Here is a 17,063-nt window from a genome sequence, read left to right as displayed (position 1 = left end):
TACAAGGATTGGATTTTATGCTTTTCACAATGCCTGCTCTTAGCGTGACCTTGGATCCATCGAGGTGTACAAATATTCTAAACTAATTTCTTTAATCGATTGCTGCTTTAAATCATTAAATTGTTTGTCAGTGTAAAAACGAGCCCTTTGTACATAGGTATGAAAATCATGCCGATACTTGAGTATCCTTCATTTATATGTTTGGTCAACTCTGTATACCTTCGTCTGTCTTGAAAATTTGCTATTTCCAGTGTTAATTTAATTTGGCAATCTCGTGGATAGGCATAGTCGATGGTAAACGAACAAGGATTGGGAATTCAGCATGCTTAAACCCAACCTCTAACCCTGCTTTATTATATATATATATATATACAGATGGGTCGAAGAATCCAGTCGAGGAGCACATTATTGCCTGAAATTTACATTTTCCAAATCTTTCACTGCTCGCTCATGATCGCTCATCAGATCATTTGTAGATCTTATAACTTTCGACTTTATTCTCTAATGTTCATTCCCTGTTTTCCATGAAGGACGCTATTATTGATAAACCCTGTGTATATCGTGTACATAATACGTGTACTAAATTTTAAGTTAGTGTCAACTTGGCCGTGTGGAGCATTATTGTTAGTTCTCATAAAGATGGTGCAGTTGTGCAGACTGTGTGGTAATGGATGATATTGCGCCTATGATAAAAAGGGTGTCAATATAAAAATTAGACAACTAAAAAAATGTTAGTTAAAAAGATGGTAGAGCATTTTTTCTCCGGCAGCATTTAAATAACAAGCAACGGTAGATGACACGGATTGTCCATCGTATTTCAATAATTTAACATGCTTCTTTGCGAATCTATACTCTTTTCTCTTTACTTAGCTACTCGATATCAAATTGCGAGCGTTCGTAACGATAGAGAATGAAGGAGAAAGAGCGATATATATGCGGGGATATCCACGACTCGCGTAATATTTCTTTCGTCGCATTCAAAGATCCAATCTGTCCCTGTCCCGCGATGATGATGCTTGATAAGAATACGATGGACGAAGGAATATATTCGATGGATTTTTTTTTTTTTCTCTTACTCTTACGTTCCGTCGCACCGCGTTACCATCCCTGCAATTCTTCCGATGATAGACAAAAATACAGATTTTTTTTTTATAGAAATATTTATTTGTTATATAGTATTACTCTATAACATATATGTATACGTTCACTCATTCATACATTAATATCATTTCAGTTTTATTTATTGGCTGAATATGATCGTGTGTGCGTGGGCGTGTATGTGTATATGTATGTGTGTGTTTCTTCTATCATTTTACGTGCATACATATGTACACTATATGCATATCCAATGGAAAACCGATAAGTGTTCCACAGGCACAAGTTGCCAAGAGAATAGGACAAAAATGCCAAATACACAATTCTTTCATCTTTTCTTTTACTTTTTTTTTTTTTTACATTTTTCATTTTCTGGAAAGCATTTATATAACAGGACGTTTTCAGCCTTGTACGCAATAATAAATATGATAAATATTCGGATCTGTGATAATTAATCTTTAGATGCTATGATATTTAAGTTTTTTTATCTTTCTTTCGTTATTAATATTCGATTATTTATTTGTTATTTCAGTGACGCTATTCTGTAGGCTGTTTGACATTAGGCCTATCTATTTTGCTTACGGTGCGTCTCTTTTTTGCGCTTTATCGCCAATGTTTGATTCAAAAAGAAACAAAAAAAAGAGAAAAACAAAGAGACGTCAGAAAAATCGAGCGGCATACCTCTAATTACATCGTCACGAGCGCAGTGTCTTGCACTTGTCAATAATAAAATTGTTGTAGATATCAGGGGAGGAAGGGATGTAGAAGATGGAGAGGCTGGAGGGAAGGAGAGAAGGAGAGAAAAAAATGATGATCCGACCGATGCAAGGATTGGGAGGTGCGCACCCACATCGCATATTTCTCAACATTAAACAATACTCTTTGGCAGATCTGTATGGTATATGTGTACACTTCAATTCGCTGCTCAGCAGGTCCATGCAAAAATGTATCCATCTCCGTTTCTCCAACAGATAGGAATTTTTTTACATGGAATTTTTCTGAAACTCCTTTCAATGTAAATTCATAAAGGACTATGCAATAAAATTGATATCTAGCTTGCAGTTACGGGGAAAAATCAATTTTTACATGTACGCTCTGAGAGGCGAAGTGAAGTAAAAAATAATTATAAAGAGTGTGCGTACAACGATCAAGAACAACAATAGCAACAAAAATATTTTCATACGTTAGGCCTAAGAGCGGGGAGTTACGCCAATGACGGTAATTATTTTGGTCGTCGGTGTCCATCGAAGGAATATCATAAAAATTTTTGCTTGCTTCTTTTTCTTTATAATGCACTTTTATTTTTAATCTACAATAAAATTGCATATAGGAGGGAAATGAAGCAAGCTTTGTTTACAAAGTCCTCCGTATATTGGCAACGCTTTCAAATGCAAAAAGAAGAAATTTTTACAACTACACTATACAGGGTGTTTCACGTAAGGCGCTTCAACTAGGAAAGAAGACTGAGAAAACTCATAGTGGGGGTAGAAGCATCTCATTGGCTGGAAAGCGAGAGAGAGAGAGGAAGGGGAGAGGGAGAGTGGATGACACATAGGAAGAAAGAACTATACGCTGGTATACTATAACTGCATTCAACGAGAGAACGCCGAACTTTCGCGCCTGCAATAAGGTGGTGGGAAAACCACGTAGTTCTCAGTTCAGTAATAGACAAAGCGTATTCCAGTACCGTTTTATTGCGTTCAAATCTCTCCGTTATTAAAAATTAAAAATGCACAAAGCAATACATTTTAAATCGTTAAATTATTATATAAATGCTTCAAGCAATTGATAATTTGAATTAATTTTTCACTACATTTAGAGTTATAAGATTTTAAAAAAGATTCTTTTTGTTGAGAGATAAGGAATTGTAGAAAAGGTTTGAGAAAAATAAGCGAAGTAAATCAAAAAATTTGATTTAAAAATATGCATGATTATAAACATGAGTAAAAATACAATACTAGTAAAGATTTTTGCTTTACAGCGCGGGGCACCTAAACGACTCGTAACGTTCATGTCCTGAAAGGGATACATTTAGCATGCTGCGCGTACAATTATGGGTGGAATCTGACCAAACTGGACGAGTTTTCTTTCGATCTGTCGGCGTTCTCTCGTTGAACATGGTATATATATGTTCTATCTATCATTGCCCCTTCCCTTCATTATTCACACCAGTCACCTCTCATCGACACGTGCTCTCTCTCTCTCTCTCTCTCTTTATCTTTCTAAAATTTTAAGTGGAAAACTTATCTGTCCCAATATCCACACTACCCAGATGTAGAGAGCACAAGATGCATTACCTTTTTAAAGTGGTTTCCCCGGTAGGCCTAATCCACTGAAACTTTGCTGCTTACAAGTGTTCCAAGTACCTCTCCTCTTGTTGTACGCAAAGTTCGGTTCTTCGAACAGTGTCACGCGTTGCTAGGCACCAATGTCCTATGTGAATGTGCCGGAGGCTGCACTAATCGCTCCACGACCTTCCTTTTCATAACTTTACGCGAACTTTCCTCCAGATTCTTTATGAATTCCAACAAATAGAATCTGATTTAAAATCAATGTGAGACTGTAGAGGGGAGGATTCGTGGAGCAATTATTGCAATTGGACATTATATATAGTATATGTGCATACAGCAACGAGTGGCATTGCTCGAAGAGCTGAACTCCAAGTACCACAGAATGGTAGGTACTTGGAACAATTGTAAGTAAATGTTCAACGGATTGGGCCTACCGGGGAAACCACTTGAAACAGATGACGCGTTTTGCTCTCTACATCTGGGTAGTGTAAATATAGAACAGCTAAATTTTCCACTTAAAATTATACAGAGAGAGAGAGAGAGAGGAGGCATCGATACTGTAGCCTATGATATGTATTTTATAGTTCTCTCCTTCTCCACATACGTCATCTTATCTCCATTCTATCCCCACCATGCGTTCTCAATCTTCTGTCCGAGCTGAAGCGTACAGGAGATACCCAATATACAAGGCTTGCCAATTGAAAGGACCTAGATCATGAACATAAATTTGTGTCGACTATTCTTAATTATAAGAGATATACAATTTGTTATATATAAGATCTGTTTGAAGCGTCTTTCTATATTTACACCACCCAGAGAGATGTTCTATACAAAAATTTGAACACCTCTTCCAGTTGCGAAAGTAGAGATAATTTTTCGTTCATGATCCAAGTGGTATATATATGTGGAAACCTATAAAATCTATAAGTGTTTTGGAAAACGTTACGTTGCACGTAAACAATAAAATATATATTCTGTATTTGGATGAAGATGCGATCCAAGGAAGGGGTGTTGTTGGAAATGCAATAAAATGAAATTGAAGGAGAGTTGGGTGATTAGGTGGTGCATATCAGGTACACAGGATGAGCGTGCACAAGGCACTTATACGTACACTCTGAACATGTTATTCGAATGTGCGATTCGCGTGCCTTGTGGAAGCTCTCGCATACATTGATCGGTATTTATAAGTATAGACGATACGAATAAGCCCTTCGGAAGCACACAAACAGCACATGCATACATACATATATGTATGTATACGTATGCCATCGCGTCATCTGACATTTATGGTGCATGGATGAGAAAGATGCAAGCAAGGATGCATCGCCGTCTAGTTTGGATATCCGAAGGGCTCATTCGGTTTAGAAATAATGAAGTAGTATTATATAAAAAAAGAACATAATTAACGTCTGTGCAAGACTAACCTTTCCGCGGAGTCGCGAACAGTACTCTCTGCGAGCTCTCTGTATTCACGACAGCGCACCAGCCCTTTGATAAGGGTGCTCGCGAATCTGACCCAGGTGCCTACGCTGCTTAACAGCGGCTGCTGCACCTGTCCCCAACATACAAATGTCAGTAATCGACCGCTTTTTACGTATTAGTAAAGCTCCACAGTCGTCGGCAGGTGAATGTACACCTCTGCCGCTATATCAACAACAATAATTATTATATATATGTATATATCTATTTCGTCATCATTATTAAAGAGCGTACGTTCCAGGAATTTTTCCATTTTCTTTCGATTCTTTGAAAAATCAAGGTCCAAAGGGAGGATTTTTCAAACTGAAAATAAAGAAAATATCAGATTGATCACGCACGTGGAATTTGTCTATTCAATTATATTTTTATATGTACAGTGGCATTTCATGTTTTCATCAATATTATTTTTGCTAGTATAGTAATGTTCGATTCTTTAGGGGAGTCCAAACATTTAAAAATAGTTAATTTTGGCCAAAATTTGTTCAAATTTAAATTTCATTTGCTTTTTATATAAGCATAAGGTCGCAAGACTTTTATATTAACACATTGCCATCGGGCGATTTTTGCTCAAACTTATCCATTATGGTAAAAAATAGAACTAAAATAAATGCTTAAAAATTACCAGCAAAGTGCACAAACGACGTACGTAATTTTTTTAAAAGCGAGACATCTCGTTTCCCGATGTCTACGTAATTTTTTTAAAAACGAGAAATCTCGTTTCCCGATCGCAATGTGTTAATACATGGACCCTCGGATAAACCACCTCAGCATCTGAAAGTTTCAAAATCGCGACAACGGACAATGAGCATATTTTCGGTCAAAGATGCAAAGAAAGGAACCATTAAGTGATCTGCCATTCTCTTTCTCGTTTCTATTACCTCCTCACCTCCTTGATTGAATTCATTTGTCAGTTAAAAAAAGAAACCGCGAGCAATCTGATCGTCCCTTTCTCTCTATCTTCGACCAATAAAATTCTTATTATACGCCACCGCGATTTTGCCACTTTCAGACGCTGAACCGATTTATTTGACGGAACTTGTACAATATTTATATCGTATTCTGCTTTATAATATAGTTAAATTAAATGATATTGAAAAATTACGCTCATAAAAAAGAAGTTGATTAAATTTATAAAATTAGGAGATTTTTGCCAAAAATGCAATATTGTTTATCTTTAGGACTCTGTAGAACATGTACTTACTAGAATAGTATAAATAATATTAATAGAAACTGAAAATACATATTTTAGAAAATAATTAAATGAATGTTATATATACGTTATTAATTTAACATTTTCCTTATTTCCAGATTAAGAAAATTTCTCTTATATATGGTCCTCACTCTTTAAGGCAGTACCTAAAGTTCATGTAGACTGTACTGATGAAACCATATTTAAATTCTAAACAAACAATCCTGCTTTTATTAAGTCTATCTTTAAATAGAAACAAAATAAAATCCTCCTTTATAATTAAATAATAGTTGAAACACACGATGTCAAAAAGAATATTTCCATTTATATTTGCATCATACATACAAACACACACACACACACAGAGTTTCTTAACAGTATTTTTCCATTTTTATTTTGAGCTAAATTATTTTCTTAAAGAATATTTATTTTGCACTCCATTTTCTTTAATGAAGAGTCATCTCAATCGCGTGAAAAATATCTAAAAATTCATTGTTTCGATAGGATTAACTGCTTGCAGAAGCATGTAAAATATTGAGTTTGCTTAATTCAATTAACTATCTTTTTATCGAGACAAGTAAACTTGTACATTTGTCATCATTTAAAAAAAATTTTAACGATAAAGTTTTAAAGTATAAGTATTTTAGCGATTACAATAACTCTAATAAATCAAATTTGAAAGTAAAATATAATTTTTAAGTTGAAAAATGAATTTAAAAAGAAAATCAAGAAATAAAAGTAAAAATGGGGTTTTAACGTAAATGTAACGCCGTTTTTTAACTGTTATTCGATATGTCTACATCATCAATCTAAGTATATGAAGCAGGATTTTGTTCATTTCGATTTTAAAACATGTCCAATCCACAAAGTCTTAAACAGTTTGGATACTACCTTAATCGTGAAAGAGCATTGTTTTGTTGAAAAGTTACTACGTATTATTATAAAATCTGGTTTATTACTAAAGAAAAGCAAATGCTGTCTATTATAGTTTCCTGCAACTTAGGCTCTAAACATGATACGTTCAAGAACTTGCACAGTGGGATTTGTAAAATTTAATTCGAAAATAAAGGTTAGATATATGATATAAGATTACACATTTTCAGTTTCATTTCTGTGCATGATAATTATGAATATTGATAAAATCATTTATCATCCCACGAAACAAGTTTTTTTTTTTAAGTTATTTCTATACCTAGAATCATGAGCGGTAATTCAATTTGAAATAATTTGAATAAAAAAGAAAGAAGCTTATATAATCTGGATTCAATCTCACTTACATATGGCTACGAATTTATTTTTATATTTTTATAAGATTCTCAACATAATTATTAAGTCTTTAATACGACTAATACATGTGTAGCCATTTTGTTCATTTGCAGTATCAGTGAGTATTAGAATTAGACCTACCCTTCTCGCTTCACCACTTAACTTCCTATGAGTATAATGGCTAAATCTCTTTATAAAAATAAAATTAAATAATCATATAAAGTAATATAAAATAATGTACATAATTCTCATAGTAGCTTATTCAATAATATTTAAAGACTATTTTTCATTAATAAAGATCTAATTTTCGTTTACCCATTTGGTAAATTAAAAAATAAAAAAGGTAAGAGACATTTTGTTAAAAATCTACTTTCATTGCTCTCTTTCGTTTCTAGTGATTCTATTTTTTTAATGCTTATTGCTAGCATCCTACTACAATAAGCAGATGAAAATGTATGGACAAGGGACTACAAACTTACAAATGTCTCTCTACCTTTATTGATATTTGATAAAAAGACCTTGCGAATCGTTACGAATAGCCTTCAATTTGTTTAAACAGCTACAATTATACGCTAGAACCGTCAGTCCTTAAAATGTGATTTGGTCCCCTGGGTACTCTTCCCTATACATATATATATATTATGCCTGCCTAAACCCTACGCGCATATAGCCTACCTACCTATCACCAGTCATTACATTTTCAAAACGGGATTTTTACGATGACAAGATCAATCATTAATTCTAACAAAATTTTGCATTTCCTACAAGAGTATCATGTTAAATCTATCCATTGATTCTTGTATATATATATATATATATATTATAATATATTCAACTTTAATAAATCTAAACGTTTCCGAAATTAATTTAGGTTGCAGTCTTTTAATCCTGTCACACAAAAGTTAATTATTGTTAAAGTGTGTTACACGCGATATTACACTAATTCAATTATCGAATAATTTGCTGAATTTTAAAAGAACGTTGTTAAAAAAGAAATGAATAGGTATACTCAATTATAATTTAACAGAGTCAATTGCTAATATATGAACGGGAATATGGGGGTGAGTAAGATTCGTAGAGGAAAGGCAAACCCGAACGAGTTAATTGTTGTTAAATCGTATGTTAGATCAACCCTAGGGATACACTCAAGATTCTAGTAGTACATTGTAGTGTTATTTATAATTATTGTGCATAAAGCACGAGTTTTTAAATTGGTAAGGTTAAGAAAAACGAGGAAGGGGCGGGGTAAAGTATCGAAATCAAATGTAACGAACCATCACCGTATTATCGATACACACTTGATAGATTTCTTACACGATTTTTAATACGGATAAATAGTCGAAACTAAAAAAAAAGGAAAAGAAGAATCGATACCCGATACGTCTTAAATGAAAATATAATCGAGAGACTGTAAAATTCTTTTAAACACAGACGCGACTAAAAAATTATATCAAAACAACTGCAAAAGCTTTCGAAACTAATACTCGTTAATTCACCCTATTCGAATAAATCTTTAAAAATATACATATATTTATTTGTATATATATATATATATATATATATATATGTGTGTGTGTGTGTGTGTGTAATACTAATAATAACTACACTGAATGGCCTTTGATTATTGCATTGAGTAGCGCACAAAAATGTGCCACGAAACTTAATCTTTCTCTCATCGGAAATTATCCATTGCAGAAAGCAAATAATATAACATCTATCTTATATTTTGATATATATATATATATATATGTATGTATACCGTATTCGCGGTCCTGGGATTAATCGGACGGGAGAAAACACGTGAGCCAAAGATAGCTGCGTGCGATAAGAGCGTACGAAAGCCCGAACTCGCCGTACGTAATATAAATTACCTTAAGAGTTAATCCAAAACCGCCCAATATTCCTAGTTTAATTAAAATCGGAAGGTGCTGCCACCTCCGTTATTTCTTTCAAAAATAGACGCTAACCTTGCATTTCATTCGTCATTTTTCTAACGCATTCATCAATATAACAGCCTGATTTTTCACTTTTCATCTACACGACCTATCTACTCAAATATCTCATATTTAAACATTCTTCTTTCTTTTTCCAAATTAACCGATACAAAAATTCATCTCGAACAGGAAACCTTGTTTTTTTTTTGGTTTCAATTTCTTTAAAAAAAATCTAACGGTTTGCTAAGGTACTTGGGAAGAGGGAGGGGATGGATGGTAAAGTATGTCTTGAAAGTTTTTATGCGGTAAACGTTATGCATTAATTTAACGGTTGAATGTAAAAACTTTAGACTAGTATACACTTGTACAGGATGAGTCGTGAGAAATACGCAAAACTCTAAGCGTGTATTGCACACACCTAGAAACAAACTAACAAATGCCTTTTGCATTTGTTTTTCTAATTTAAATTTTAGCCTTATATAACATCATTAATAATTTATCATATCCATCCTTATTTTATCTATAGAGGAACAATTAATCTGTACAAAAAAAATATTTAGAGGCAAATAGTAAAATTTATCGAAACAAAAAAAATTTTTTTAGTGAATCCTGTTATTAAAAAATTATAAAGAGACGACATTGCTATTGATGTTGTACAATGAAAAAATTAATGTAAGAGAGACATGCAAAGAGTATTTCAACTTCTTCTTGACGCATGCAAAACATTCTAGAAGTTTGGTGCATGTATTCCGATTGACTCACCCTATACATAAGGGTCTACCACTTAAAACGTTCCAGACTATAGATACAAAAAGACGTTTATTTCCGTAAATATAATATATATTAACTTTTTGTATGTGTGTGTGTGTGTGTGGAACTTTTTTCAAATATCTAGTGCTTTTATTTTAGAGAGGTCTTATGCAAAATTTAACTTTGATACCTCTAACAGTGTAATAAACAGAAAATAAACGTTTCTCACATATAAGCCTTGGAGCATTTTATGTTGTGGCTTTATGGATACTGTGAACACACTGACACAATGTTACTGAAGTTAAAACGTATAGCTGCATACACTGTTCAAAACTGAATCATGTACAGGTATAGTTTCTGCTTCCCTATACTATCTTGTAGCAAAAATGCTTCTCGCAAAATTGATTCATGTCCAGTCCATCTCAATTCTCAACTCCTCTATACTATCTTATAGCAAAAATTTAAAGACAACAGCAGACGAAACGCGACATCGACAAATATGAAGATGACGTTTTGGACGTAGTAAAAGTATTATCCATAAAGCATATTATTTATGTTGGAAATGTAGGGATGTCGAAAAATGGAATGGAAAATAATGCAAATATGGTGCATATATATAATATTATTTATCAAGTATAAAAGGGAAGAGATCGGATGCAATTTTCAGCCTATAAAGAGGAAAAAGCATCAGATAAGTATCGGGAGCAGTAAATCAAAAGAAAGATTAAAGAATATTTTGCTTTGTTAAATTAATCTTTCTTCTGACTTGCTGCTCCCGATACTTATCTGATGCTTTTTCCTCTTTATAGGCTGAAAATTGCATCCGATCTCTTCCCTTTTATACTTGATAAATAATATTATATATATGCACCATATTTGCATTATTTTCCATTCCATTTTTCGACATCCCTACATTTCCAACATAAATAATATGCTTTATGGATAATACTTTTACTACGTCCAAAACGTCATCTTCATATTTGTCGATGTCGCGTTTCGTCTGCTGTTGTCTTTAAATTTTTGCTATAAGATAGTATAGAGGAGTTGAGATGGACATGAATCAATTTTGCGAGAAGCATTTTTGCTACAAGATAGTATAGGGAAGCAGAAACTATACCTGTACATGATTCAGTTTTGAACAGTGTACGTATAAGAAAACTACAATGAAATCTTGGAAAAATTAACGAAATACAATGCTGAAAATATGCATATGCACCATTATAATCTCTTACTTCATTATTGTTGTGTTGGTCTACAGTATCCACACCGTACATAACATGAAGGATGTTCCGCTTTCAATTACCCAATTCAATATTTCCAAAACTAATGATACCATAAAAAAGAAAAAAGTCAAGCAAAAGATCTGAAAATTATAGAAGGCATAACTATAGGTATCATTGGCTTGATCTTGAGGTAGTGCTAAAGGAAGCATTAAGGTCACTTTAGATTTTTTAATTAGAGCCTATACTCTTTATTTCATATTCTAGTAAATTATTTCAAGAGCATTCTAAAATCTTTTTATCATTTATTCATTTCATCCAGTAATTTACAAGGTATTTCGAATTTAAAATATATGTGGAGTTTCTTTTCAAAACGGACATATTTCAACTATAATATTTTTGTGCAAAATATTAATAGAAGATCTTAATGAAAATATATGAATTTGAAATATGTGTAAGTACCTCTTTTGGTGGTACCGTCAATTTTAAATCTTGTGTCATGACATACCTATTGGAACAAGTTACTTTAAATAAAAGAGTTCTTAATAGTTGTGATAAGATGCATTCGATAGACTACAGTTTGATTGTTTAAGAAACGTATATCGTAATTAGTAAGTTTTTATGAATAATAAGTATTTTAACCAAATAAAAAAAAAAATTATCGAAGGCAATTAGTTCAGTTCAAATGGAATTATCAAAATAAATTTGATAAAATTCTGATATAAGCCTATTTTCAAAAAGACACTGCTCATATTTAGATGAGCGATTATGCGTGTAAACACATAGCAAACACAAATTACTCCAGGTAAAATCATTGCTATATATCTTTGCCAAAGATAAATTAGGTGGTGAATGACTAGATAAATAAAAAAATGAAAGGAAGGTATTATAAGACCCTTGTGGCAAGCTAAAAAAGCATGGTACAAAAAATAAGGGTTGCCTTAAAAAATTCAAAGTGTATTATCTTTTTTTTTCAGCACACCTCACTAGATCAGATTAATGATACAGACTAATATCCCCCTAAAACCTATAAATTCTTTGCTTGACATTTGCTTTCTATATGTTCATAGCTGTTTAGAAGATATTTGACTGGATAAATTAAAAAGGAACACCCTACACAAGGTGCTCAAAAAGACCCAGACCCCCTTCATCACTTGAGAATGAAATGATTTTGAAGAAAGTGCTTCAGACAAAAATTCTATGTAGCAGTAATATGAATTTGACCTTGAACTACCTCATGGAGAAGGTGTGAAGGTCACCATGAGTATTTTAAACAGCAACCTTACTTTTTTATGGGATATTCTTTTAGCTTATCTCCAGAACTTATCAAAATACTATTTTAATATATCTTTTACGCTACGACTGTTCACTAGATATTGCGAATTAAAATTATAAGTAGATAAACGACTATCCGTGTGTTGCGTGGTAGTCACGCACAGTACTTTCACCAAACCAACACCTATAGGCAATTGCAAAGCGAAATATTTAGTGAACCGCTAAATGGAATTATTAATTAATATGGTGTTTTAGAAAGCTCGTGAGATAAGCTACAAGAATATGCCATAAAAAACTAGGGTTGCCTTTTAAAACACTTGTAGCGACCTTCACATTTTCTTCACAGGGTCATTTAAGGTCAAATTCATAGTACTACTACATAGAATTTTTTAAACTCTACAATTTTTGTTGGAAGCATTTTTTTAACCTTTCATTTTCAAGTCATGTAGGGGTCCGGATCATTTTGAAAACATCCCCCTCCCTATATATATATATATATATATATATGTATATATCTCTCCCTATTCGCGTAATACAACACGACGAAAATTTCTTTTTTACCTCTACTGCTTTTCCGTTATAAGTAGTCCCTACCTCAAAACTGAATGTTACCGAGTTTTTGCAGATAGAAAAAAAGCTAGCGAACAAACTAACGAGAAAAGCTAATAAATGAAGCTGATAAAGGACCTAAGGGATATGTCCATATAACCCTCCGAAGCTTTTTATCGGGCTTTCTAACGAGCAAGATATACGAAAAGAATGCAACTGCTCGCAAAAGCAGGCGAAGAACGATTGCATTTTGGATGCCCTCACTATTTTCTCTAATTAAAATAGTATAGAAATAATTTTTTACGCGTTGCGTTACCTATTATTACTTCCTTTACTGCCAAATTAAGCCGCTCGTATCTTATTATCGACCTAAAAAAGCTGAATGCTCGACACGCTTCTTCGAAAACGGCGACACTAAGGATTTTATTATCAGAACTGGCGCGACTAGTAAATGACTGATTCGGCTATTATATATAATAATATACACTAATAATAAAATCAACATATGTCATAATTATAATAAAATAAGCTACGACAATAATTGTTCATCGATTAAAAATTAGGACTAAGAATATGTTGATATACGTATGTTTATACACTACAGGTACACTTCGGGAAATTGATTCGTATATTTCAGCTAACTCAACTCTACACTTTCTCAGCAAAGCTGATATATGCTACACTACAGACGAACTACAGACGAACCACACACGAATCAATTTCCCGTACTATATATCCCCTTATACGTTTTAATAAAGACTAACAACTACGGCCTAGCGCATGTAACATCGTTTAACGTCTTACGTTAGAGTTACGGGAAGCCTTATGTTATGCGACACGTAAGGAGCCTCCTACGGTAGAGCACGCAGCTATGAGCAAAGTGACGCTAGCAGTGTGGCTACTTATCCTTGCATAGCTATGTGTTTTATCGTAGGACACTTCTTCCGAGTCACGTGACGTAAGGTTTTAAGTGACTTTATGTACGCCAAGCTTATTACTTCGATCAACTGACGAGTAGCGCCCCCTGTCATCTTTTCACGTAAATAAAAGTACCAATTCTACTAGTATATAAATACGTAAGGTAACCAGCTTTCTCATACTAGACAATATTTTCATACACAGAGTGGATGATTTTAAGAATAAGTGTGCTAAATCTATTTTTTTTTTCTTTTTCTAAGTGAGGAAAATTATTAACCAAAACTTGTTTTCATCCTAAGCTTTTTTATTAGTAATGAATTGATTACTTTAGCGGTACTTGGCCAATCAGAATGTCTTCAGATAACTTCAACAGTAGGTTGTCTTTGGTGTTTAATTATCAATAGGTTTTTGACTAAGAGAAAAACAAAGAAAAAAACGTATAATATGTTTATGATGAAATTCATCCACTCTGTATGACATAATCGAATTTTCATTTAAGTTAAGCGAAAAAACTGTAAAAAAATTATAGAGTAATTGAAATTTTACTGGAAGTTAGACGGAATGTACTGTGAGCCACCGACAATAAGTTCGTTCTGTTTCGTTGCTTTATTGATATAGTACAATAGAATTCAATTTTTTATACATATGACTTTTCTTTCGACTATAAGTCAGTGTTGCTATCTAATGGGAACTTAGTCAGCTCACTATGAGTCCTAAGTGTTAACCAGCATAACTCACGGAAGTAACACAGCGAAAGGACAAAAATACCTTTGGATGACAACACTGGCCGATGAAACACGATGCTCGATCAGTGAAGGTTGGCCACTGACTGCTTATAACAAAATACATATCCATTCAACAATCACCATTCCGAATCAAGCAAAGCAATCTACCATGGATCAAGCATCGTGTGTATCCGCCTTTATGTTCGTTTTCCAAAATTCAACGCCAGTACTGCAAATATCGTTCTATCTTCTTTTAATGCACCATTATGGACAAAGATATAACCATCTTTCGCAGTATTGTCAATGAATTCCGAAACACGGTCCACATCGCATTACAGTGCAGCATTCCATCGAAAAAGAACGAATTCTCGACAGTAGTTCGCGACAGTACCGCGGGTAGCGCCACGTATCATGAGCCTTCGTGGTGCCATCTTTAAGAAAAGATGTAACGACGAATTTGTAGGACAGATGCAGAGGACGCTTCGGTTGACCCAGAAGAAACTGATTATCTATACGAATGAAAAGGAAATGCTTTTTTGTTTTCGATTGCGCGGGCTCGACCTTTTTTTTACTCTAGTCCTGCCAATACGAGTTTACGTAGTTGTAGAAGTAGAGAGAGAGAGAGAGAGAGAGAGAGAGAAACGGGAGGGGGGGGGGAGGGAGGAAATATGGGATAGGGATAGAAGGAGGATACGTATAGCGCTCTTGCTGTCTTACGCAAAGGAGCTACAATAACAGCATGGAGCTGGAGCTAGCAGAATCAGCGAGCGAACAACCCACCAGAATGGTCAGCAGTGGTGTATTCCGTAAGGAGGGGGGAGGCGGCCAGGGCAGCATAGTTGGCGTAGTCTGCATATGGCGTGTAGATCAAGCCATGGGGATCTCCGGCAGAGAGAATGGAACCTGGTGGTCCGGAACCGTTCAGCAGAGAGGCAGCTGTCGTTGGTACGGATATCCGCGGCGACAGTATCAACGGTGCCCCCAAAGGTGCCGAAGGTGTCCTCATAGGCGTACCCAATCCTGGCAAAAGGCGTTGAGTCTCGGCTGCTGCGGCTGCTACGCGCCTCCACTCCTCGTCGCAGGCTGCAATATCAAACGCTACGCTCATCCTTTAATCCGTTACACAACATTTTCTGCCTACCTAACCTCAAACTTTAAACCGTCGCCCGGATGGTCTCACGTAGTGTGATGCAATAAATTGAAGCATTATTCTTGTTATGCAGGGTTTTCAGTGTTTAACGTTTCGTCACCTGTTCAGGGTTACGATTCGAGAGAGCCGCAATAATGCAACTGTTCAACAAAAAATCCCTAGATGGGTACCGGTCTAGTGAGGGGGATATTCCACACGTGAATCGAATCGAATCTAGGTTTACGGGAATGAGTCAAGACCTACTCAGTTGCAGTCAGATTAGTCAGTCAATGAAACAATGATGTGTAATGCTATAAATTTCAACAACGAAATAATTAAATATCTTTAATGTTAGCAATGAAAATTTTTGACAAAATATTGTTTTACAATTTCTACCAATTAATAGCTTATTTATCGGTTCAGTAATGGATGATTGTAATATATGAAATATATTATTTAAATGTTATGAGAAGGGGCATGGGGGTCTCCATTTGTTATTCCACTCTAATTAATAGAGAGAATTCTAGAAAAATTGAAATGTACGTATTCAATATGGCCTACTTAAATATTTATTATCAGATATAATTTTAATTATTCAAGTTGCATTTTTACTGCTTCTGTAGTTTTTTACTTAATACTATTTAGTATCTTCTGCATTTGAACATTAGAAAATATATATTTGATGAATGATATTAAATTTATTTTTGTTCTTACGTAACATCATTTATAAAATTAAAATTGTAGTTAACTATATTACGATACAAGAAAATATTTTAAATAATAAACTTATTGGTACAGCTGTTGAATTTTTATTGCTTGTCTGTAATGTTTCAAACAAATGCTTCAAACATGTAACTATTTATGTAGTAATCGCCTATATTCATACACCTATGCCCATGTTCCAATCTAAAAACAATAAAATCATACCTCAGTTAAATATACTGGGCATGTACGGAATTATGGAGAAAAACTATAGGAACGGTTTGTTAGGCGTCTGTAAATGTTTGTTATATCAATATAAACATTTGTTAGTTAATAATATAATATTAGAAAAAACTGAAATATAATCAAGTGTAAAACCAGCCGAATATAGTCACTGATTGTTTGAAAGCCTATAACCATTTTTTCAGCGCCGCGAGAAAGCCTTAATTTGATTGGTCAAAATGAAATATCACTGACTGTTAACCAATCACATTAGGCGAGTTCGGAAATTGGCTCTACTCACTTGGTCGAAGCTTTCCCT

The 17,063-nt window shown here is 34.0% G+C and overlaps 1 protein-coding gene across 4 annotated transcripts in view; it reads right to left on the bottom strand.

Moving 5' to 3' along the window:
* Positions 1-1,723: 1,723 nt before the first annotated feature.
* Positions 1,724-17,063, bottom strand: part of how (protein held out wings) — a 151,975-nt gene continuing 136,635 nt past the window's right edge. For 2 of the 4 annotated variants that reach the window (XM_066744593.1, XM_066744594.1), the window contains exons 6-7: positions 15,472-15,789; positions 1,724-4,938 (exon numbers count right to left, since the gene is read on the bottom strand). In XM_066744593.1, coding sequence (XP_066600690.1) covers positions 4,856-4,938; positions 15,472-15,789 — 401 coding nt within the window. In that variant the 3' untranslated portion in view covers positions 1,724-4,855. The remainder of the gene's footprint in view (positions 4,939-15,471; positions 15,790-17,063) is intronic. The other 2 variants (XM_066744595.1, XM_066744596.1) reach the window with 1 other exon arrangement.

This window comes from Prorops nasuta, unplaced genomic scaffold (assembly GCF_024137725.1).
Source record: "Prorops nasuta isolate Cenicafe-Biocafe unplaced genomic scaffold, Cenicafe_Pnas_1.2 PNAS00045, whole genome shotgun sequence".
NCBI lineage: Eukaryota > Metazoa > Arthropoda > Insecta > Hymenoptera > Bethylidae > Prorops > Prorops nasuta.
This window is presented reverse-complemented; position numbering and strand designations above follow the sequence as displayed.